The sequence below is a fragment of the Hordeum vulgare genome, chromosome 5H (assembly GCF_904849725.1).
Source record: "Hordeum vulgare subsp. vulgare chromosome 5H, MorexV3_pseudomolecules_assembly, whole genome shotgun sequence".
NCBI classification, from domain to species: Eukaryota; Viridiplantae; Streptophyta; class Magnoliopsida; order Poales; family Poaceae; genus Hordeum; species Hordeum vulgare.
In genome coordinates, this window is record NC_058522.1 from 520,970,091 (window position 1) to 520,995,976 (window position 25,886).

At 46.4% G+C, this 25,886-nt stretch overlaps 1 protein-coding gene across 1 annotated transcript; it reads right to left on the reverse strand.

Annotated features, from left to right (window-relative positions):
- Positions 1–22,138: 22,138 nt before the first annotated feature.
- On the reverse strand, positions 22,139–24,550 carry LOC123452108 (9-cis-epoxycarotenoid dioxygenase NCED3, chloroplastic-like). The gene has a single exon (XM_045128693.1). The coding sequence runs from the start codon at positions 24,398–24,400 to the stop codon at positions 22,622–22,624; it is 1,779 nt and encodes a 592-aa protein (XP_044984628.1). The 5' UTR covers positions 24,401–24,550; the 3' UTR covers positions 22,139–22,621.
- Positions 24,551–25,886: the final 1,336 nt, after the last annotated feature.

Here is a 25,886-nt window from a genome sequence, read left to right on the forward strand (position 1 = left end):
CCGTATATCATTCCCTTTGTCCTTCGGTATGTTACTTGCCCGAGATTCGATCGTCAGTATCCGCATACCTATTTCAATCTCGTTTACCGGCAAGTCTCTTTACTCATTCCGTAATACAAGATCCCGCAACTTACACTAAGTCACATTGCTTGCAAGGCTTGTGTGTGATGTTGTATTACCGAGTGGGCCCCGAGATACCTATCTGTCACATGGAGTGACAAATCCCAGTCTTGATCCATACTAACTCAACTAACACCTTCAGAGATACCTGTAGAGCATCTTTATAGTCACCCAGTTACGTTGCTATGTTTGATACACACAAAGTATTCCTCCGGTGTCAGTGAGTTATATGATCTCATGGTCATAGGAATAAATACTTGACACGCAGAAAACAGTAGCAATAAAATGACACGATCAACATGCTACGTCTATTAGTTGGGGTCTAGTCCATCATGTGATTCTCCTAATGACGTGATCCAGTTATCAAGCAACAACACCTTGTTCATAATCAGAAGACACTGACTATCTTTGATCAACTGGCTAGCCAACTAGAGGCTTGCTAGGGACGGTGTTTTGTCTATGTATCCACACATGTAAATGAGTCTTCATTCAATACAATTATAGCATGGATAATAAACGATTATCTTGATACAGGAATTATAATAATAACTATATTCATCATTGCCTCTAGGGCATAATTCCAACACTGGCAACTACTAACGAATGCAAGTTTTAAAAACTGGCGGCAACGGGGATGCCGCTGCAATGCAGATGATGCGAATGATGCGATGATGATGCGACAAATAAAAATAGACACACGACGAAAACTTAAAGAGAGGGGAACCTTCTGGAACGTCGATCTCGGGCTGTCACATGCTCACATTGACTCGGCATATCAAAGGGCTATGGAGATGACCATTAATAGATATCAATGTGAATGAGTAGGGATTGCCATACAAAGGATGCACTAGAGCTATAAGTATGTGAAAGCTCAAAAGGAAAACTAGTGAATGTGCATCCAACTTGGTTGCTCATGAAGACCTAGGGCAATTTTGAGGAAGCCCGTCATTGGAATATACAAGCCAAGTTATATAATGAAGATTCCCACTAGCATATGGTGGTGACAAAGCAAGAATCTCTCAATCATGAAGAACATGGTGCTATTATGAAGCACAAGTGTGGAAAAAGATAGTAGCATTGTCCCTTCTCTCTTTTTCTCTCTTCTTTTTTTTTCATTTGGGCTCTTAGGCCTCTCTTTTTTATCTTTTTTTGGCTCTTTGGCCTCTTTTTTTTATTTGCTCACATGGGACAATGCTCTACTAATGATGATCATCGCACTTTTATTTACTCACAGCTCAAAGCTTAGAATGATGATGACTCTATAGGAAATGCCTCCGGCAGTGTACCGGGATGTGCAACGATCTAGCTTGGTGTATGACGTTGAAACATCTCGCTAGCTATCTTACGATCATGCAATGGCAATATGAGAGTGATGGCACAAGTCATGAGATGGAACGGTGGTAGTTGCATGGCAATATATCTCGGAATGGCTATGAAAATGCCATAGTAGGTAGGTATGGTGGCTGTTTTGAGGAAGGCATATGGTGGGTTTGTGTACCGGCGAAAGTTGCGCGGCACTAGAGAGGCTAGCAATGGTGGAAGGTGAAAGTGCATCTATACAATGGACTCACATTAGTCATGAAGAACTCACATACTTGTTGCAAAGTTTTTTATTCGGCTTGGGATTCCTTGGGAATCCCCAAGCTTGAGCTCTTTCCACTCCTTATCTCTTTGTCCATGAGAACATCACCCAAAACTTGAAAACTTCACAACACAAAACTTAAACAGAAACTTGTGATAACATTAGCACTAGAAAACAAACTGCCACCTCTTTTGGTACTGTAGCAAACTTGAATTCTATCTATATTGGTGTTGGGCTAATGTATTCTCACTTTTCCATGGCTAGTACCACCCGATACTAACCATAGTTTATTCAAAACAAGCAACCAACTCAACAAAAACAGAATCTGTCAAAAACAGACCAGTCTGTAGCAATCTATATACTTCTTATACTTGTGGTACCTCAAAAATTCTGAAAACTTGCGATTGCCTGAGCAAAAGGCATATTAACCAGCAGCAAAAATAATCAACTCAAAAGCTCTTTCTGAAAAAAAATGAAAAATCATCTCGTGAGCGAAAAGTTTCTGTCTTTTTCCAGCAGGATCAAACAACCATTACCAAGACTAGTCATAAAGGTTTTGCTTGGCTCAAACACAAAAAGAAACACAAAAAACACAATCACAACATAATTATGATGGTGTGGACGCAAAAAAACACAAAGCAAAAAAGCAAAGATAAATTCATTGGGTTGCCTCCCAACAAGCGCTATTGTTTAACGCCCTTAGCTAGGCATTGATAAATCAATGATGCTCACAAAAAAGACAAGAATTGAAGCACAACGAGAGCATCATAAAGCATGTGAAAATCACATCTAGGTCTAACATATTTCCTATGCATAGGCATTTTATAGGAAAATAGATTTTCAAGACAACCAATAGTTGCCATATGCAAGGAAGAAGAAAGAGACAATAACAATCTCCACATAACGAGAGGTAATTTGGTAACATGAAAGTTTCTACCACAATATTTTCCTCTCTCATAGCAATTACATGTGGGATCATAATCAAATTCAACAAAATAGCTATCACAAAGGATATTCTTTTCATGATCCACATGCATGCAAAGTTGATGCTCTTCAAAAATAGTGGGATTATCATCAACTAAAGTCATGACTTCTCCAAACCCACTTTCAATATTATTGCAAATATCATTGCAACAAGTAGTGGACATAGCAAAACTAGCATCCCAAGCTTAGAGTTTTGCATATTTTTAGCATGATTGTCACTAATAGAGTTTATAATGAAATCATTGCAATCATGCTTTTCATTCAAGGAGACCTCGTGAATCGTTTCATAAATTTCTTCACCACGATTTTCAGATTCACGCATCTCAAGCAAAACTCCATAGTCAAGTGCACTCAACTCACTGGCAATTTGATCAACATAATTGGATTTCTTAAAGATATTAGAAAGTGGGTGAGGATCCATATCACTAGATTTTCAGCAAGCGAAGATGCAAGCATATTGAAGGCACATAGCACACAAGCAACAGAAAGCAGGCGAGAGAAAAGGGCAAACGAAAAAAGGCAAACGAAAAAGGCAAATTGTGAAGTGGGGCAGAGGAAAACGAGAGGCAACTGGCAAACGAAGTAAATGCAAGAGATGAGTTTGCGACACCTACTTGGATGAGTTCTTGACTTGATGCTCCCCGGCAACGGCACCAGAAATTCTTGTGCTACGGCAACAAAAGTCCTTCCCCGGCAACGGCGCCAGAAATCCTTCTGCTACTTCTCAAACAACAACGCCATAAATTGACACATTGACGGAGACTTGCTTGCGTTGGTTTTTCCCTTGAAGAGGAAAGGGTGATGCAGCACATGAGCAGTAAGTATTTCCCTCAGTTTGAGAACCAAGGTACCAATCCAGTAGGAGAATCTTGTCAAGTCTAGAGTACGTGCACAAACACAAAAGAGCTTGCATACAACGCTATAAAGGGGTTGTCAATCCCTTCAAGATTGTTTGCAAAGTGAGATCTGAAGGTGGAAAGTGCAACGAATAAAAAGAGTAAGGATGAAAATATGGTGTGGAGTAGACCCCGGGGGGCATAGTGTTCACTAGAGGCTTCTCTCGAAATAGAAAGTATTACGATGGGTGAACAAATTACTGTCGAGCAATTGACAGAACCGCGCAAAGTCATGATGATATCTAAGGCAATGATCATACATATAGGCATCAAGTCCGAGACAAGTAGACCGATACTTTCTTCATATACTACTATTACTCCACACATCGACCGCTATCCAGCATGCATCTAGTGTATTGAGTTCATGAAGAACAGAGTAACGCCTTAAGCAAGATGACATGATGTAGAGGGATAATCTCAAACCAATGATGAAAACCCCATCTTTTTACCCTTGATGGCAACGACACGATGTGTGCCTCTCTACCCCTTATGTCACTGGGTGAGGTCACCGCACGGTATGAACCCAAAACCAAGCACTTCTCCCATTGCAAGAATCATAGATCTAGTTGGCCAAAAGAAACACAACTCGAAGAGAATTACAAGGATATGAAATCATGCATAAAAGAGATCGGAAGAAACTCCAATAAGATTCATAGATAATCTTATCATAAATCCACAATTCATCGGATCTCGACAAACACACCGCAAAAGAAGATTACATCGGATAGATCTCCATGAAGATCATGGAGAACTTTGTATTGAAGATCCAAGAGAGAGAAGAAGCCATCTAGCTACTAGCTATGGACCCTTAGGTCTATGGTGAACTACTCATGCATCATCGGAGAGGTCATGGTGTTGATGAAGAAGCCCTCCGTATCCGAATCCCCCCTCCGGCAGGGCACCAGAACATGCCCCAGATGGGATCTGGCGGAGACAGAAGCTTGCGGCGGCGGAAAAGTACTTTCAATGATCTCGTGATTTTTTATGGAATTTTAGAGAATACATAGGCGCAAAACCTAGGCCAAAGGAGCCTCAGGGAGCCCACAATCCGGGGGGGGGGGCGCGGGCCCCCCTGGCCGCGCCATGAGGGCTTGTGGGGTCCCTGGTGACCCCCTGCCCTGATTCTCCGGCTCCCCGATCTTTTTCTGTTCCGAAAAAAATCTTTTTGGCAGTTTCATTCCGTTTGGACTCCGTTCAAAATCCTCCTCTGAAAGGGGTTAAAAACATGGAAAAAACAGGAACTGGCACTTGGCACTGAGTTAATAAATTAGTCCCAAAGAATATATAAAAGGCATGCAAAACATCCAAAGTTTGACAAGATAATAGCATGAAACCATCAAAAATTATAGATACGTTGGAGACGTATCACTCCCTACCAAACTTATGGCAAGGTTTATATCAGGTCTGGTACACAGCATGGCATACATTAGAGAGCCTACGGCTGAAGCTTAGGGGACAGTACTCACCTTCTCTCTATCTGTTGTCGTGGTCGGTGACTGATTCTTACTCAATCTCATACCTTGCAAAACTGGCAAGAACCCCTTCTTTAAGTTTTCCATATTGAACTTCTTAAATATCTTGTCAAGGTTTGTACTTTGCGAAAGACCTATGAGGCGTCTCGATCTATCTCTATAGATTTTGATGCCTAATATGTGTACAGCTTCTCCAAGGTCCTTCATTGAAAAACTCTTGTTCAAGTAGGCCTTTATGCTCTCCAATAACACTATATTATTCCCCATCAATAATATGTCATCCACGTATAGTATGAGGAAAGCTACAGAGCTCCCACTCACTTTCTTGTACAGACAGGCTTCTCCATAAACATGTATGAACCCAAATGCTTTAATCACCTCATTAAAGCGAATGTTCCAACTACGAGATGCTTGCACCAGCCCATAGATGGAGCGCTAGAGCTTGCATACCTTGTTAGCACTCTTAGGATCGACAAAACCTTCTGGTTGCATCATATACAACTCTTCCTTAAGATACCCGTTAAGGAACGCTGTTTTGACGTCCATTTGCCAATTTCATAATCATGAAAAGCGGCAATTGCTAACATGATTCGGACTGACTTCAGCTTCGCTACGGGAGAGAAAGTCTCATCGTAGTCAACTCCTTGAATTTTTCGAAAACCCTTTGCGACAAGTCAAGCTTTGTAAATGGTCACATTATCGTATGCGTCAGTCTTCTTCTTGAAGATCCATTTATTTTCTATGGCTCGCCGATCATCGGGCAAATCAACCAAAGCCCATACTTTGTTCTCATACATGGATCCTATATCGGATTTCATAGCCTCAAGCCATTTGTTGGAATCCGGGCCCGCCATTTCTTCTTCATAGTTCGAAGGTTCACCGTTATCTAACAACATGATTTCCATCACACGGTTGTGGTACCACTCTGGTGCGGATCGTACCCTTGTGGACCTTCATGGTTAAGTAAAAAACTTGATCCGAAGCTTCATGATCATCATCATTAACTTCCTCTCCAGTTGGCGTAGGCGCCACAGGAACAATTTCCCGCGCTGCGCTACTCTCCGGTTCGAGGGGGGTGTAGTTACCTCATCAAGTTCTACTTTACTTCCACTTACTTATTTTGAGAGAAACTCTTTCTCTAGAAAGGATTCGTTCTTGGCAACAAAGGTTTTACCTTCGGATCTAAGATAGAAGGTATACCCAATAGTTTCCGTAGGGTATCCTATGAATACACATTTCTCCGCTTTGGGTTCGAGCTTTTCTAGTTGAAGTTTCTTCACATAAGCATCGCAGCCCCAAACTTTTAGAAATGACAGCTTAGGTTTCTTGCCAAACCATAGTTCATACGGTGTCGTCTCAACGGATTTAGATGGTGCCCTATTTAAAGTGAATGCTCCAGTTTCCAATGTGTATCCCCAAAATGATAGCGGTAAGTCGGTAAGAGACATCATAGATCGTACATATCCAATAAAGTGCGATTACGACGTTCAGACACTCTGTTACGTTGCGGTGTGCCATGCGGCATCAGTTGTGAAACAATTCCATGCTTCCATAGGTGTGTGCCAAACTCGTGACTCAAATATTCTCCTCCACGATCAGATCGTAGACACTTTATTTTTCTGTCACGTTGATTTTCAACCTCACTCTGAAATTTCTTGAACTTTTCAAACGTCTCAGATTTGTGCTTCATCAAGCAGATATACCCATACCTACTCAAATCATCGGTGAGAGTGAAAACATAACGATAGCCGCCGCGAGCTTCAACGATCATTGGACCACACACATCAGTATGTATTATTTCCAATAAGTCGGTTGCTCTCTCCATTATTCCTAAGAATGGAGTCTTAGTCATCTTGCCCATGAGGCACGGTTCGCATATGTAAAATGATTCAAAGTCAAGAAACTCTAATAGTCCATCTGTATGGAGCTTCTTCATGCGCTTAACACCGATATGACCAAGGCGGCAGTGCCACAAGTATGTGGGACTATCATTATCAAGTTTACATCTTTTGGTACTCACACTATGAATATGTGTAACATCACGATCGAGATTCATCAAGAATAAACGATTCACCAGTGGAGCATGTCCATAAAACATATCACTCGTATAAATAGAACAACCAATATTCTCTGACTTAAATGAGTAGTCGTCTCGCGTTAAGCAAGACCCTGATACAACACTCATGCTCAAAGCTGGTACTAAATAACAATTATTAAGGTTTAAAACTAATCCCGATGGTAGATGTAGAGGCAGCGTGCTGGTGGCGATCACATCGATCTTGGAGCCATTCCCGACGTGCATCGTCACCTCGTCCTTGGCCAGTCTCCGCTTATTCCGCAGTTCCTGCTTTGAGTTGCAAATGTGAGCAACAGCACCGGTATCAAATACCCAGGAGCTAGTACGAGCGCTGGTAAGGTACACCTCAATAACATGTATATCATATATACCTTTAACGTTGTCGGCCTTCTTGTCCGCTAAGTACTTGGGGCAGTTCCGCTTCCAGTGACCTTTTCCCTTGCAGAAGAAGCACCCAGTCTCAGGCTTGGGTCCATTCTTTTTCTTCTTCCCGGTATCTGGTTTACCGGGCGTGGCAATGGCTTTGCCATCTTTCTTGAAGTTCTTCTTACCCTTGCCCTTCTTGAAACTGGTGGTCTTGTTGACCATCAACACTTGATGCTCTTTCTTGATTTCTACTTCTGCAGATTTCAGCATCGAGTACAACTCGGGAATGGTCTTCTCCATCCCTTGCATGTTGTAGTTCAGCACAAAACCCTTGTAGCTTGGTGGGAGAGATTGGAGGATTCTGTTAATTACAGCGTCATCCGGAAGTTCGACTCCAAGTGAAGTGAGACGACCGTGTAACCCAAACATTCTGAGTATATGCTCACTAACAGAACTGTTCTCCTCCATCTTACAGCTAAAGAACTTGTTGGAGACTTCATATCTCTCAACACGGGCATGAGCTTAAAAAACTAGTTTCAGCTCATGGAACATCTCATATGCTCCGTGTTGCTCAAAACGCCTTTGGAGCCTCGTTCCAAACTGTATAACATGCCACACCTAACCAGAGAGTAGTCATCACTCCGTGTCTGCCAGACGTTCTGAATGTACTAGGCCGCTGCGGGAGCAGGAGGGTCACCTAGCGGCGCATTAAGAACATAAGCCTTTTAGCTACTTCGAGGATGAGCTTCAAGTTGCGGACCGAGTCCACATAGTTGCTACCATCATCTTTCAGCTTGTTTTTCTCTAGGAATGCGTTGAAATTGAGGTTGACATGTGTGTTGGCCATTGGATCTACAATATTTGTAAAGACAACTTTTACACTAAGTTCATGACAATTAAGTTCATTTAATCAAATTAAGTATGAACTCCCACTTAAATCGACATCCCTCTAGTCATCGAAGTGATACATGATCCATGTTGACTAACCCGTGTCCGATCATCACGTGAGACGGACTAGTCGCCATGGTGAGCAACTTCATGCTAATCGTATTCAACCATACGACTCATGTTCGACCTTTCGGTCTCTCGTATTCGAGGTCATGTTTGTACATGCTAAGCTCGTCGAGTCAACCTAAGTGTTTCGCGTGTGTAAATCTGGCTTACACCCGTTGTATGCGAACGTTAGAATCTATCACACCCGATCATCACGTGGTGCTTCGAGACAACGATCCTTCACAACGGTGCACACTTAGGGGAATACGTTCTCGAAATTTTTATGAGGGATCATCTTATTATGCTACCGTCGTTCTAAGCAATAAGATGAAAAACATGATAAACATCACATGCAATCATATAGTGACATGATATGGCCATTATCATCTTTGCTCTTTCGATCTCCATCTTCGGGCATCGCATGATCATCATTGTCAACAGCGTGACACCATGATCTTCAACATCATGATCTCCATCATCGTGTCTCCGTGAAGTCGTCACGCCAACTACTACTACTACTACTACTACTACTACTACTACTACTACTACGCTAACCGTTAGCAATGAAGTAAAAGTAGTAAACACATGGCGTTGAATCTCGTACAATAAATTAAGACAACTCCTATGGCTCCTGCCGGTTGTCATACTCAACGACATGCAATTCATGAATCCTATTACAATAACTTGAATATCTCATACATCACACATCTAACATCACAACTTTGGCCATATCACATCACATGTCAAACCCTGCAAAAATAAGTTAGACATCCTCTAATTGTTGTTGCAAGTTTTACGTGGCTGATTTGGGTTTCTAGAAAGAACGCCTTCTTACCTACGTGACAGCCACAACGATGATATGTCAAATCTATTTACCCTTCATAAGGACCCTTTTCATCAAATCCAATCCGACTAGAGTGGGAGAGACAGACACCGCTAGCCACCTTTATGCACGGTGTGCATGTCGGCCGGTGGAACCTGTCTCACGTAAGCGTACGTGTAAGGTCGGTCCGGGCCGCTTCATCCCACAATATCATCAAAAAAGAATAAGACTAGTAGCGGCAAGCAATTGACAAATCAGCGCCCACAACCTTTTGTGTTCTTCTCATGCATGGAATCTACGCATAGAAAACCTGGCCCGGATGCCACTGTTGGGTAACGTAGCATAAATTCAAAATTTTCCTATGCCATATTCAGATCTTCCTATGGAGAGACCAACAACAAGAGAGGGGAGAGTGCATCTTCATACCTTTGAAGATCGCTAAGCGAAAGCGTTGCTAGAATGCGCTTGATGGAGTCGTACTCGCGCTATTCAGATCTCGGTGTGATTCCGATCTAGTGCCGAACCACGGCACCTCCGGGTTCAACACACGTGCAGCCCGGTGACGTCTCCCACACCTTGATCTAGCAAGGAGGAGGGAGAGGTTGGGGAAGATCTCCGGCAGCATGACGGCGTGGTGTCGATGGAGAGACGAGGTCTCTCGGCAGGGCTTCGTCAAGCACCGTGGAAGAGGAGGAAGAAGAGGGACGAGGTTGCGCCGAGGGAGAGATCAACTTATGTCTCCAAGAGCCCCAAACCCCTCTCTATTTATAGGAGGAGAGGGGAGGGGTGCGCCACCTCTAGGGTTCTTACCCTAGGGGCGGCGGCAGCCCAGATGGGAGAGGGGGCGGCGGCCAGGGCAGGAGAGGGGGTGGCGCACCCCCTGGTGGGCCTTAGGCCCACCAGCGTCTAGGGTTCCCCCCTTTCCTCTTTGATGCGCCATGGGCTGGGTGTGGGGGGCGCACCAGCCCACCCAGGGGCTGGTTCCCTCCCACACTTGGCCCATATAGCCTTCTGGGGCTTGTGGCCCCTCCCAGTGGGCCTCCGGAACCCTTCCGGTGATCCCGACACTTTGCCGGTGGTGCCCGAAACATTGCCGGCGTCCAAACCCATCCATCCTATATATCAATCTTTACCTCCGGACCATTTCGGAGCTCCTCGTGACGTATGGGATCTCATCTGGGACTCCGAATAACCTTCGATAACCTCATATAACAATTCCCTATAACCCTAGCGTTATCGAACCTTAAGTGTGTAGACCCTACGGGTTCGGGAGGCATGCAGACATGACCGAGACACTCTCCGGACAATAACCATCAGCGGGATCTGGATACCCATGGTGGCTCCCACATGTTCCACGATGATCTTATCGGATGAACCACGATGTCAAGGTTTCAATCAATCCCGTATACAATTCCCTTTGCCTGTCGGTATAGATCTTGCCCGAGATTCGATCGTCGGTATACCCATACCTTATTCAATCTTGTTAACGGTAAGTCTCTTTACTCGTTCTGTAGCACATCATCCCGTGACTAACTCCTTAGTCACACTGATCTCATTATGATGATGTTCTACCGAGTGGGCCCAAAGATACCTCTCCGTCACACGGAGTGACAAATCCCGATCTCGATTCGTACTAACCCAACAGACACTTTCGGAGGTATCCGTAGTGCACCTTTATAATCACCCAGTTACGTTGTGACGTTTGATACACCCAAAGTACTCCTACAGTATCCGGGAGTTTGCACAATTTCACGGTCGAAGGAAAAGAAACTTAACATTAGAAAAGCTTTAGCATACGAACAACACGATCTATTGCTAAGCTTAGGGTTGGGTCTTGTCCATCACATCATTCTCCCAATGATGTGATCCCGTTATCAATGACATCTAATGTCCATGATCAGGAAACCATGATCATCTATTGATCAACGAGCTAGCTAACTAGAGGCTTTCTAGGGACACATTGTGATTTATTTATTCACACATGTATTACTGTTTCCTGTTAATACAATTATAGCATGAACAATAGACGATTATCATGAACAAGGAAATATGATAATAACCATTTTATTATTACCTCTAGGGAAAATTTCCAACACGAGGTTCAACAAGTAGGTGTCTACTGCTCTAGCGCTTACAAAGGACGTGGACCTGCACACACAGCAAATAACTTTGCTCCCAACGAGTATAGAGAGGTGGTCAATCTCTCCGGCCTTGTAGTTTGCAAAGGATCAAAACACAAGCGGGAATAGTAATGGTGATTGCAACGGGAAAGTAAATAAGTTGTAAATTATGGAGGTGTAAATAGTGGTGGAAATATGGACCGGAGTCTCATGATGTTCACTAGTGATGTCTCTCTTCCACAAGACGATAAACAGCTATGCGAGGTAAACAAATTACAGATAGGTAATTGACAGAATTATAAATGAACTGCAATGTTAATCATGCTCCTTGATTGTTTGAGGCTCAAAAGTAATGGGCAATACTCCAAGAAAAGTGGATCGTTTATTCATCAGCATCTACTTACTAATCATCCACCTTGAGATATCTATCCAGAACATCTCGCTGGTATTAAGTTGTGAGTCCCACCCAAAGTGTAAACTCAAAGCAACGGACAACCGCATTAACGAACTATGCGTAAGGTAAAAAATACTTGCAGCCGTGGTCACAAGCACCGTTGTTTTCTCCCTGGTGGCAACGGAACATCCCCTAGTCTCATGTTTGTGTCACTTAAGCTAGATATCGATGGGCATGAACCCACAATCATGCATAACGCTCCCTCTTGGAGTTACAATATACTACTCGGCCAAAGCAATAAATAGCAACGGAGAACATGCATGAATCACTAAGGAACATAATAAAAAAGGAGAACCAAATATATAACTCATAACAATCTGAACATAATCTCATAATCTATCGGATCCCATCAAACTCAACATACCAATAGCAAGATGATTACATATATGCCTTGATCATGTAGGGCAGCTCACAAGGACTAACCATTGAAGCACAAGATTGGAGAGAAGACGTCACATAGCTACTGGTCATGCACTCATGGTCCAAGGAGGACTACTCACGGCATGTCCGGGAAGCGTCCATGGTGGTGCAGAACCTCCCGGAGCTCAATCCTCCCTCATGCACGGTGCGGAGAAGCGGTCTCGTGACGCTCCGGATCTAGAAAGCGCTGCGGTGGCGGAACGGTGGAGGAATTCGCGATTCTGGATACTGTATAGGGTTTTCCTCGTCGAGGGGTAAATATAGGCGAAAGGAGGGTAGCAGAGGGTGTGGGCCCCACCCAGGCGGCCTCTTGGCGTGGCCTAGGGGTGGGCCGCGCCCACAGGTCGCCTGGGTGGCCCCTGGCACCTCTCTGGGCCCCCTTCGGTGATGTGGAAGCTTCCGGTACGCTGCTTTTTATATATTTTTCTCGGGATTTTTCGGGCTTCGGAAAATTGGGTAAAAGCCCGTGCAAAAAAGACATCAGCAGACAGAAACTGGCACTTGATGCACTGAGTTGGTAGGTTAGTCCAAATATGTGTAAAATGATATGAAAGTGTAGCAAAATATATAACAATGTCACCCAAAAGATCATGGAACAAGCAGAAATAATAGATACGTTTGGGACGTATCTGATATTCTAGATAGATATCTCAAGGTGGATGATTAGTAAGTAGATGCTGATGAATAAACGGTCTACTTGTCTTGGCGTACTTCCCATTACTTTTGAGCCTCTAACAATCAAGAAGCATTATTAGCATTGCGATGCATCTATAATACTATCAATTGTCGAGCTGTAATTTGTTTACCTCGCATAGTTGTTTATCGTCTTTTGGAAGAGAGACATCACTAGTGAACATCATGGGACTCCGGTCCATATTTCCACCATTGTTTACACCTCCCCCATTTACTGATTATTTCCTTTTCGTTGCTATCACCATTACTATTCCCGCTTGTGTTTTGATCCTTTTCGAACTACAAGGCCGATGAGATTGACAACCTCTCTGTACTTGTTGGGAGCAAAGCTATTTGTTGTGTGTGCAGGTCCATGTCTTCTGCTAGCGCCAGAGTAGCAGACACCTACTTGTTGAACCTCGGAGTCCTCCTGGTTCGATAAACCTTACAGTCTCCGTGTACGGGAAACTTGTTGCTGACTACATCTCAACCTTGCACTTGGGATAACCAACGAGGGGGCGAGAAGTATATACATTCTCTCGTCATCAGGATCCATATCAATAGATTTTTAGCAAGCAAAGATGCAAGCAAATAGAAGGCACATGGTAAAACAAGCAAACAAAAAGCAAACGAAAAGATGAAAAGAAGAAAGGCGAATAAAACGGAAAATTGGTGAGGTGGGGGAGAGGAAAATGAGAGGAAAATGGCAAATAAAGTAAATGCAAGAGATGAGTTTGTGATGGGTACTTGGTAAGCTTGATCTTGCTACGTATCCTCCCCAGCAACGGCGCCAGAAATCCTTCTTGCTACTTCTTGAGCTTGTGTTGGTTTTCCCTTGAAGAGGAAAGGATGATGCAGCAAAGTAGATAAGTATTTCCCTCAGTTTGTTGAGATCTAGCACCCAACGTTATCAAGGACCCAATGTTAGCACCTATACAAACAATCAAACTCTTGCACCCAACGCAACAAAGGGGTTATCAATCCCTTCATGGTTATTTGCAAGGATGAGATCTGATAGAGATAGATATAAAAGACTAAAAGTAAAACAAAAGTAAATAAATGCAACAATATGTTTTTGGTATTTTTGGTTTATAGAACTGAAAATATAATTTGGAAAATATACCCGGGGGGCATAGAACTAGACGCTTCTCTCATGAAGGAAAATAACACGATGGGTGAACAAATTACTATCAAGCAATTGACAGAAAAGCTAGAGGCTTCTCTCATGAAGGAAAATAATATGATGGGTGAACAAATTACTATCGAGCAATTGATAGAAAAGCGAATAATCATGAAGATATCTAAGGCAATGATTATGCATATAGGTATCACGTCCGTGTCAAGTAGACCGAAACGATTCTGCATCCACTACTATTACTCCACACATCAACCAACTCCTCCCTGCATCTATAGTATTAAGTTCATGAAGAACAGAGTAACGCATTAAGTAATATGACATGATGTGGAGGGATAAACTCAAGCAATATGATGAAAACCCCATCTTTTTATCCTCGATGGCAACAATGCAATGTGTGCCTCGCTACCCCTACTTTGTCACTGGGTGAGGACACCGCAAGATTGAACCCAAAAATAAGCACTTCTCCCATTGCATGAATTACCAATCTAGTTGGCCAAACCAAACCAATAATTCGAATAGACTTGCAAAGATATGAGATCATGCATATAAGAATTCAGGGAAGACCCAAATAATATTCATAGATAATTTGACAAACACTCCGCAAAATAGTATTACATCGGATTGATCTTCATGAAGATCATGAAGAACATGGTATTTAAGAACAAAGAGAGAGAAGAATCCATCTAGCTACTAACCTGTAGGTCTGTGGTAAACTATCCACGCATCATCGGAGAGGCAATGGAGTTGATGTAGATACCCTCCGTGATCGAATCCCCCTCTGGCCGATTACCGAAAAAGGCTTCCAGATTGGATCTCTCAGAAAGAGAGACTTTAGACGGCGGAAAAGTATTTTTTTGGTGTTTCTCTAATATTGGGGGAATATTTGGGAATTTATAGTACGAAGATTAGGCTTAGGAGGCGTGCAGGGGACCAACAAGCTAATGGGCGCGACCTACCCCCGTGGTCGCGCCCTGCACGCTTGTGGCCTCCGGCAGGTGTCATGCCCCCTTCTCCAAGTCTGGAAGGTCTCTTTCGTTCCAGAAAAAATAATTCCAGAGATTTTATTCTGTTTGGACTCCGTTTAATATTCCTTATCTGCAATATCCAAAAACAAGGAAAAAACAGAAACTGACTCTAGGCTCTAGATTAATAGGTTAGTCCCAAAAATAATGCAAAACAAAATATTAATGCATATAAAACATCCAAAACAGATAATATAATAGCATGGAACAATCAAGAATTATAGATACGTTGGAGACGTATCACGAACCTGCGAGGCGAGCTGAAGAAATCACTGCGCTTGAAGAAACTGCCACTGCGAGGACGACTGCAACACTCGTGCCTGAAGTATCTACTACAGCACCAAAGTATTCAATATTGAACAAAGTGACACTTCCATTTACATCTGAAGTGAAGAAAATGAAGGCTGTTGAAAAGGAAGCAGCCAAGAAGAGAAAGGCATCAACAAGTTCAGAGTCCCCTGAAGCAAAACGCTTGAGGACTTTGACAAGTTGCTCAACTACAACTATTGACGCCACTCCAATCAGCACGGTACCCTCTTACCAAGTGGTGCCATTTGGTGTCGAACACATCATTCCAGAAGGGGATGAAGAAATGGAAGATACTCGATCTGCTTCTTCCACACATCAGGTTGATGAAGAAATTGAAGCCGAAACAAATCCTTCAACTCCTCAAAACTCATCTCCTCTGCCTCAGCAAAGAACCAAGGCAGGCGCTGAAGAAAAATATGAGGAAGTGGACATTAGCAGCACAACTCCTGTCATCAATGGCGAATACTAGGAAGAAGCTCATCCCAACTCATCAATGACTTCTCCACTTCCACAAATTCCTCGGTCATGTGCTTTTACTGAAGAAATTCATACAGGGTCTAATAACAAACATACTCCGATGAAGTCTATCCCGAAGAATGAATTAGCTGCATCAGGTGAAGAAACTGTGAATCAAACAACCATTGAGGAAACCACTAAGGAATGGAGATATGGAAAACATTCCATGCTTTGAGCCAATCCTCAGCATTTTGTTTGAAGCTCGCCTATTAACATTCTATATGGACATCTGCGACTGGAATGAAGAACTCATTCTTAAATTCTAAGCTACTTTGCATCTCTCAAGTGAAGCATCAGATGTAAACACTTGGGTTCTGGACTGGATGACTGAAGACACAAATTACACAGCTCCTGCCACAGAATTACTTCGTGCAGTCCCAATTCCAATTCCTTTAGAAGGAGCCACATGCATCTATTATGAAACGGAGTTGCCCGATCACTTGATGCAAGTGCTGATGAAGCCTTTGGCTCCTGGCAAACCACCAATGACCACATTCCTAGTCAATGAACTGCTCTATGTGCCCAAGACTGTATATCAGATCTTGAACAAAATCCTTAGTCCCATCAAGGGCCATAACTCTGAAGAAGAATACGTTGTGGGAATCATGAAGAATTTTATATTCAACATCATCCATGCAATTCCAATAAATCTTCATGATTTCTTCATGAGTACTTTGGCCAAAAATGTTTTATCACCTTTTTACTTGAAGCCTTATGCGCCGTGGATTATGAAATTCATCAGGGCGAGATCCTCAATTCCCTACAAGGATGACTTTTAGAATCGCCTCAACTATTCGCCCCCACTTGAAGTCGTCAAGAAATCCTTCGAGTTGATTGAAGGCTAGGGAAAATGAGTGATTGCTGAGGGATCTCGGCCCCTTGACGGCCGATTTCGCAAGGCTGCCTCCTACTCCACAAATGATGACACTTCATCACAAGACTCGACTGCAAAAGCTAAAGCTCCTCGCGAGTCTGCCCCAGGCGTGATGACTGACCGTGAACTTCTGCTCAGTCTTCATCCAAAGGTTGATCGCAATCACAAGTGGGTAAAGCGTCAGTTTGGAGCCATTGTGCGTGATATAAATGCACTGCAAAATGCACTTCGGAAAAACACTATTATCTTCATGAAATCTTCGACCCCACATGGGTCATTCTGTCTCACCTCAAGACTCCTGAGGAACCCGCTGGAATGGAGTTTCAGCAAGATTTTGATTGGCCCTGGCTGCCTAAGATTAAATTCAAGAAAGTTCCAGTTCCTCACTTGGTGGCTAGTTCATATTCTTCATGTGGTGAAGTTGAAGATCTTGACGACACTACTGCCGACCCAATCAAGACGCACGACCCCAACAACACTGGTGCTCCTCCTCCACCAACAAGTTGATATTCTTCAGGGGTGTTACTCCTCACTTTCTTCCCTTTTCGTCACTTGATGGCAAAGAGGGAGAAATCCGAGTTAGTCTTCAAGCGGGTCTACCTTATGGACTTTTGAACTAAATATTTTTTAAGTTGCAACTCCCGTTTTTATGAAGTATTTGGTTGTATGACTTGTAAACTTATGTACGGTGGTGGTCTAACACTTTTGAAACGTTTTTCTTCGCATGTTTATTCCTCACGTTGATTAATGCATGCGTATTGAAATTCGTCACACACCACTTTCCATCATGCATTTCAATTTCCTCATGACATATGTCAAATGCTTGCATGGATTTCAAGATGTCGGAGGAGATCTACATGGTATAAACCTACAATGTGCATTTGCAGTCCAAAGCAAATTCCTAAAATATGCACATCTTCACGGGGAGTCTTTCTATATCTTGCAATCAAATTCCTCAAACACTGCACTTACGCTTCTTATCATTATCCACATTGAAAAATTAACCTATTTTTCATCAATCACCAAAAAGGGGGAGATTTTAGGTACATCTAGTGCCCCTTAGTAATTTTGGTGTACTGAAGACTTATAGGTTAAGAGACTAATGTGTTTATGAGTGTACACATGCTCTATAAGTCGCTCAGGAGTTTGAGTTATTCAAAGAATATCGACCCCTAAAAATATATGTCTTCGACAGAAGACTTTGGTATTTTGTCGAACACTTTGAAAGTGAGGAAATTTGTGTGTCCGTGAAGAAATTGATGGGAGGACATTGAAGCGTGAAGACTTTTTTTCTCGTTGTTTCATTTCCTATATTTTGAGTCACATACCACCGTACTGTTAAAGGGGTCGACGTAAAACTAAAGAAAAGTTTCCAGGTGATGCTCATCTCAAAGCCTACACATACCCAATCCTTCGAGTGAAGCCTTTGGAAATCTTTTACAGTTCAGTAAAATAATTCAATAAAAGAGACGAAGATCTTCTGGTCTCTGAGGAATTTTCTCTAACTGAGGAGTTAGGTTTTTGCGAGTGCGAATTACCTACAAATGAGGAACATGAGTGACATGAGGACTTTCACATTTGAAACATTCTGACCGTTGATGGGCTACGTGCCAGCTGTCCCCAACCTTATTCACATAATGGTCATATTATTTTGGCATTTATGTCAAACCATGTCGGGATTGCTCCCAAGCTATAAATAGCTGCCCTCCATAACCACTAGCTGGTTGGCTGCTCCACGAGAGAAACTGAGACTAGTTATTTGAGAGCAACCCATTCCTCAAGGACTTTGAGAGAAAATCATTAGTGAGAAAAAAAATCAAAATCCCAAACCAAAACCCAAAAACCCTGAAGTGATTGAGCATCACTAAAGAGATTGTTCCTATGTGGAATCGACGCTTGTTACCTTGGAGGACTGTGCATCCTTCAGACGGTTAGGCGTCGTGGTCTAGAGCATCCAGGAGTCAATTGTGGATCATCGGGTGACCGAGTTTGTGAGGGTTTGGAAGTCTACCCTGAAGACTTACCACGAGTGTTGGGAGAGGACTGTGTGTCCATAGTTCAAGGAGAATACGGTAAGGATTGCGTGTCCTTTGGTTTAAATATCAATCCGCTCCAATCGAGACGTACGACTGTCACAAGAGTTGAAACTGGGTCATCAAATCACTGTCTTTACCGAGTACCTGGTTCTATTTCCTCAACCCTTTTATTTCCTCATTTCTGTGTTGATGAAATTGATCGTTACTGTTTGAAGAATTTGAGTGAGGACTTTCACAATTTCCTCATTGACGAATTCATAAAAATCGCCTATTCACCCCCGCCCTCCCTCTAGTCAATATAACGCGTTTTCACTTCCCGTCCGCAACCAACAGTGTCGAGCCGTCTCAGGGTGGAGCGGCAGTGGCGGACCTAGAGGTTGAAGACAAAGGGCATATCACGGATTTCATTGTAATTTTCGTTTTTATTGAGGTGCTTCGTATTGTTTGATGTTTCTTTTAATGCGAGGGTCCTTTTTGCAAAAAAAATACCTCCGAGGCAAAGTCGATACCCCGACAACCGCAGGCCAGAGCGAGCCCAACTTCTTTGGAAGCCTAGTACTTGCTTCCCAGCCCACAAATGGGACGCAAGCGGGAACATTAAGTAGTGGTAGGGTTCCCCAAGAAAGGGATATCGGAGGCGACTCTTCTCGCCGATCCCCTTTCTCTCTTACTCCCGGACCTCCAATTCTTGTATCCAAAACCTTGTATTTGTATCATATACTCTCTCCGTTTTTTTTGTAAGGTGTATTATTTCTGGCATTGATGATCAAGGCACAAAATTATAAAAAAAATTGGTACAACATTATCCTTGACAAATTCGTTGGTTAGTGAATGAGTTAATGTAGGAAAGAAAGATATACAGGCAATCAAGACACATATAATCCTTCTGTTGTTACAAAAAGAGATACATGCAACCAGAAGAGTGATACAGTACTTTTCTTTTTCCTAGAGGGCTAAAAAGTAATTACTAGAAATAAGAAGAAATGCATATTGCATTGTGAAGTTTTATCAAAAATAAATTCATCTTATATAAAGTAACGGAGGAAGTATCTTAGTAGATCGATCGGGAGCGTAATAAAATATATCCGTAAATAAAGATACGAAGTTTTATAGAATTGACGAAAGCAAAGGTCAAAATCTCAAAAGACGTCTAATGTTTGCTTACAAAGGAGTATGTTGAAAGTTGCTAAAAAGAAAACTAAGTGCTAAAAAAATCTCAGGTGATTAGAGGTTTAGCAGAAGCGAAAGAAAAGCAAAATCCCGTGTAAGTGTAACCGCGGGGAGGGATCCACCGCGCCTGCTCGACACGTCATCCTTCGGGTCCGATCCTTCCACGGCCCTTCCGGAAGCGTGCCGGCATATCGGTCCGGCGCGCGTTTCCCCGGCCGGACCGCGCGTCCGTCCTCCGTAGATGGCATCGCATCAACGGCGCGGCACGAGGTTGGCGGCGCGACGCGATTAGATCGACAACGATCGACGACCGCGCGCGATGGCCTCTTTCACGTCGCCGTCGCCGTCGCCTCATCCCCTCGACCGATCACCAGCGGGCCGCGCGTGCGCGCTTTAACTAGCCTGCGCGTACGTGTGGGGAGGGAGCGGTCGGTTTACCCTGGCATGCCCGCCGCCCGCCCGACGTCGACGCCCGAGCCTCCGTCCTCGCGGAGCCGGTTTTTTCAGGTAAAGTAGTTAATCGACATCCGCCATGCATGGCATGCACGCAACAGTTAACCGCGCGCTTTGGTGCGTGTGTGGCCCTCCGTTGCAACGTCTAACAACCGTCCATTTGTCGATCCGACCGGGGTCGATTGATGCACACACACACGTCCGGCCGAAACCAAGTGCATGCACACCAGCATTGGTGTTAGTGGTGCCGGCACGTTAATCAGCAGCTCAGCCCGTCGGCTTGTTTGTTAGTTGGATCTTGGATGTACTGCTAGCATGCATGCTAACTGTACTAATTGGGACTACAGTCTACACCAACAATTTGGAAAGAGGTATGAACTGATCAAAGACTTGGATGCTGGTCCGGTGTTTAAGGAGTGTGGTAGTGGTTTCGCACGGGTGCTCTTTTCACCGAAATCGTGTCTACACGTTTCCCACAAAGCACAGAATTAAACAAAACACAGTTCCATTCAGGTTAGAACCGAGGTCTGAACTCTGAAGAGATGCAAAGCGTGCGCCTTCTCCTTTTTCCCATTGAAACAGCGAGCGCTTTTCGGTTTGTGCGGTTCCTTCGGCGGACCCCTCATCGCCTGCGGTACTGCGGTGGTTGTGAAACACGATCTCACAGTAGAGCGGCAAGAAACATGACGACGATCGAGGGCCATACAAATATGCCGAAAGCTACAGACCGGCCATCAGGGATCAGGTCATCAGGAGAGGAGGACTCGAAAACGTCACATTGTTCACGCCCGCTAATCCCTTCGCCTCCAAGTCTTGCTCCGTGTACTGATCAGACTAGGTGTCCTGCAGAAGGGCTAGCTGCCTACAAAAATGAGTCAAATTTCACGGATGGATAACCATGCTGCCTCTGCTACCAACCAAATTGCTTGTTCGGCGTTTTGGTCGAGCTACCCGTGTGCATCGACGACTTCGCTTCTGGCCCACCCGAACTGTTCCTTGCGGTGAAATGATATTTGGAAAGCAGACGTATGAAATTGTGCAGGGGACACAAAGTTCACTTCTCTTTGCTGACGGAGCGGTGATTCGAGCAAAGTTCAGCCAACAGAAAAACACAAAACAGAGACGCATAATACTCCCTCTGTAAACTAATACAATATAAAAATGTTTATATCACTATCTTAACAAAAATGCTAAAGATACGGACAGGCTCTAACAGACTTTTACGAAATGCTAACGCGGCCTAATCTAATTGCCCCTCCCCGATTTTCACTGGTGGGACCGTCCTCCTTAATCAAGTTCCAACCAATCACAACTAACGAGCTTGTAAATCTTCCGTAAAGAGCCCGTACGTCTAGCATTACCGCTATCTTAATGATGTAAACGTTTTTATATTAGTTAAATCTTTCGTAGAGAGCCCGTACGTCTAGCATTACCGCTATCTTAATGATGTAAACGTTTTTATATTAGTTTACGGAGGGAGTAGAAACTAATAAACGAACATATGACAAGAAACGAAGACATTACAATCACCATATCAATATTATACTATCAACAAATGAGCATAACAGAAGCCAACAACACCTCGACGGCCGGGTGGTGGCAAGCATAAGCAATACTTAGCGGTCGACAATGAACAGTGTGTGACAACAACCGGAGTCCGGAGCATATACATATACATACACATCTAAATATACATGTGTAAAGAAAATGAAATGAAGAACAATATAACTATAGCAGCGGGCACCAGCTGAGCTACGGTCGCTCTGTAGAAGCAAGCACCGGCAGAGCAGCTACAAGCTGGACCCCTCTTCCTCTCTCTCTCTCCCTATCTCTAATCCTCCCTCCCTGCTGCCACCATGAGTGACGGCTAGGTTTTACTACAAGCACTAGTTAATTACACTGGTGTGAAGTGAAGCAAGTGTGAGCTAACTGAATATGAACAGAGTATGACCAACTACTACTGGTGTGAGCTAACTGCAGTGGGGGAATGGAAGGGAAGATTCCGGGGATCTCCTATGCCTAATAAGGCTCCCTCTGGCAACTTCCTCTTTCCATGTCCTCCTCTGTTTCTTGCCGTCCTCCGGGAAACGTGGAGGGCGGCAAGCTGGGCGGGGCTCGATCGGCTCAGGCCTGGGATTCGAGCTCCTTGCCGGTGATGAAGGTGCCGTGGAACCCGTATGGCACGCGGGACGGCAGCTGGATGGTCGCCTCCAGCCGCATGTCGGCGGCATTGACCACCAGCAGCTCCGACGTGCCGGCGGCCTCGTCGTGCACGAAGGTGAGAATGTACCCGTCGTCCTCGCCGCGGGACGTGGCCGGGTCCATGGGCACGAAGCAGGGCTCGCCGCCGAACCGGCCCTCGCCGTACTCGAATTTGGTGAGCTCGCCCGTGGCCAGGTCGACCTTGGCGAAGCCGGACACCTTGGGCCACGGTTCGGCCACGGCCAGGTAGGCGTACCGCGTCTTGCGGCCCAGCAGGTTGGAGTTCACCATGCCGACCTCCAGGTTCACCTGCTCTGACAGCGCCAGGATGGGGCGCCGCGTGGACTCGCCGGTGCGGGTGTTGAGGCGGATCTCCGTGAGCACGCTCTCGAGGCACTCGTCCGACTCGTTGAAGATGGAGTCGGCGGGGGTCATGCAGGAGCCGATCACCACCACCTCGTCGGTCTCCTCCTCCTCCCACGCGTTCCAGAGGTGGAAGCAGAAGCAGTCCGGCACGTCCACCCACACCATCTCCGACGCGTCGGCGGCGCACTTGGGCAGCACGCCGAAGCGGGACGTCTTCTCCTTGTCGAGCACCACGGGCGAGCCGCCGCGCAGCATCTCCTGCAGCTTGAACACCACCTGGTGGTCGGGCACGACCACGTAATTCTCGGTGATGGCGAAGTCGTGGATCATGGTGGGCTGGTCCAGCGGGATCTCGACGTCGGCCGACTTGGTGCCGTCGGCCGCGAAGTAGAAGTACTTCAGGTAAGGCTTCTTGATGACGTCGTAGCTGAGCGCGTGGAGCTCCCCGGTGGCGGGGTCGAGTTTGGGGTGCGCGATCATGGGGCACTCGAGCTGCCCGTCGAAGTCGTAGCGGCCGACGGTCTGGAGGTCGCCGTCGTCGGTGACGCGGACGTGGTACGGGATGTCGTCCTCGGACATGGCGAGGAGGTGGCCGTTGAAGTAGACCAGGCCGGCGTTGGCCACGCCGGTGCCGCGCGAGGGGTCGATGAGGCCGCAGGCCGCGCGCGCGTAGAACAGAGCAAGGCGCGCGATCCCAGAGTGGCCATGGAGCTCACCAATGGCCTTGGGGAACATCGGGCGCCCCAGCGCGCGCTCCTGCTGCAGGCGCTCCGTCTCGGTGAACCGGGAGGCGTAGGTCTCGGCGACGCCGTTGCGGATGCGCAGAGCGTGGACCATGCCGTCGCCGTCGAACAGGTGGTGCCCGGCGACGGGGTCGAAGTGCGGGTTGGCGCCGTTGCGGGCGTACACGCCGTTGATGAACGGGGGGATGCGGCCGGTCACGGGCAGCGCCTGCACAGGAGGTGTCTCCCCGACAGGCGCGAAGTTGCCGGCGATCTGCACCGCGGGGTCGACCGTCCTGGAGAGGCCGTGCGGGCGCTCGAGCACGTTGGCCACGAATCCTTCCTCGAACGCGTCGAGCGCCGTGGCCGCGGCGCGCTGGAAGAAGTTGAGCTTCTTCTCCTGCCTCTCCACGGCGGGCGGCTTGGGGACGGCAATGAGGGGCTTGGCGGGCGCCGCGTCGGCGCCGCGCACGAACCGGGACGGTGCCGGCGCGCGCGGCGCGGAGCTGACGGCGCGGGCGGAGAAGGTGACCGAGCTGGACCGGCGGCCCGCGGGGTGCGGCCGGTGCCGCTGTATGGAGGAGACCGAGCTGGACGCTGTGAGTGTCTGCATCTGCACGGGCGGGGGCGGGGGAGGATCGACGGCGAGAGTGTCCGGTGGGGTTTGCGCGGAATTGGCGTGGGTTTTGTTGTTGCGAGAGAGAGAGGGGGGAGGGAGAGCGTGCGTAGCGGGAGTGATGAGGTCTGGATGGACCGATGGATGGTTGATGTCTGGAGCTCGGAGGCCAAGCGTATATATAGAGTTGTAGCGGGCGGAGAAGGGAGACGAGACGCGTTGCGTCGTTGGTAAAAGAGATGGATGGATGGATCGGAGTGAGGGGTTGCTGGTGGTGGACTGGTGGTAGTGGTGGGGGCGTGGACGGTTTGAACGGGGGGAGTCCAAGGACGGACGGACGGACTGCTCACTCACACACCGGGCGCGCGCCCACGTGGTGCGCTGCGGGGGGCGGCAGCGGGGACGGGCTGACTGGGACGTGCCCCGAGCCTCCCCTCCCTTTGCTGCTGCTGCTGCTGCGTCTTCTTGCTGGCTTTTCTTGCCTTTTTTTAATCCATACACCATGTGTCGACAGGTAACAGTAGGACGGGTACCGACTAACGATCGAGTTCTCTTTCCCTCGCGCCGCATGCAAGGCACGACTCGGAGGCTGTTCTTTTCTTCGCCCTTGGTACTTGCACCTTGGACTCTTCCATGTGCCCGGCCCTCCTCCTATCCCTTTGTTTGGATCGGAGTCGGAGGACAGCGCGGTGCCATCAGCGAGATATTTTCCCCCTCAACTCAACTCCGGTAGTACAATTAGCGGCATAATTAAACAGCTTACCCGCTGATGTAGCATGCCCGGACGCTCGCGCTCGCGGGGTGCCCCGACCGCCCGCCATCGACTATCGCGCCTGCAGGGTACAGCGAGGCTCTCTGTATCGCTCGTCCGGGGACAGTTGTTGGACGAATCAAACATCAGAGGCCCTAATCTGATGCTCGTCGATTGCGCCTGGTCGGCCGAGAAATGTATATCCGGGGCATCATCGGCTTCCCCGGTATAACGGAGGCCACGCCAGAGGGAGGGATCGATCGCCCGACATCCGGATACCGAATGGAGACACGTTTTACTTAGATCGTCATAGCCGTGACTGACAGTCGCTTAATAATTAAGCCCGGCGGGAGGCCACGCACGGTGGTTCCAACATCCAAGTATCAAGGGACGGCGGAGCGGAGCGGGGAGGGGACAGGCGCGCGGGTGGTGGGCTCAGGTGCTGCCCGCATGGTCCCCGGCATGGCAGCGTCTCCTTCCATCGGCACCCACCCATGCCCCTACGCCCGCGCGAGCGCGCCACGTACGCCGCCCGCGCTTGTTTGTTTTCCCTGCGCTGCGTGGCCCGGAGACGAGACGAGATGGACGCATGCATGCAGCGGCATGCCATCCCGCACCAGACACCACGCCGCGGCCATGCCCCCCGCCCCTATTGACACCCCACATGCGCGCCCGTTCGGCACGGCTGGGCCGGGCGGCTCGCTGCCGGTCCTCGTCTTCCTAGTACTACTG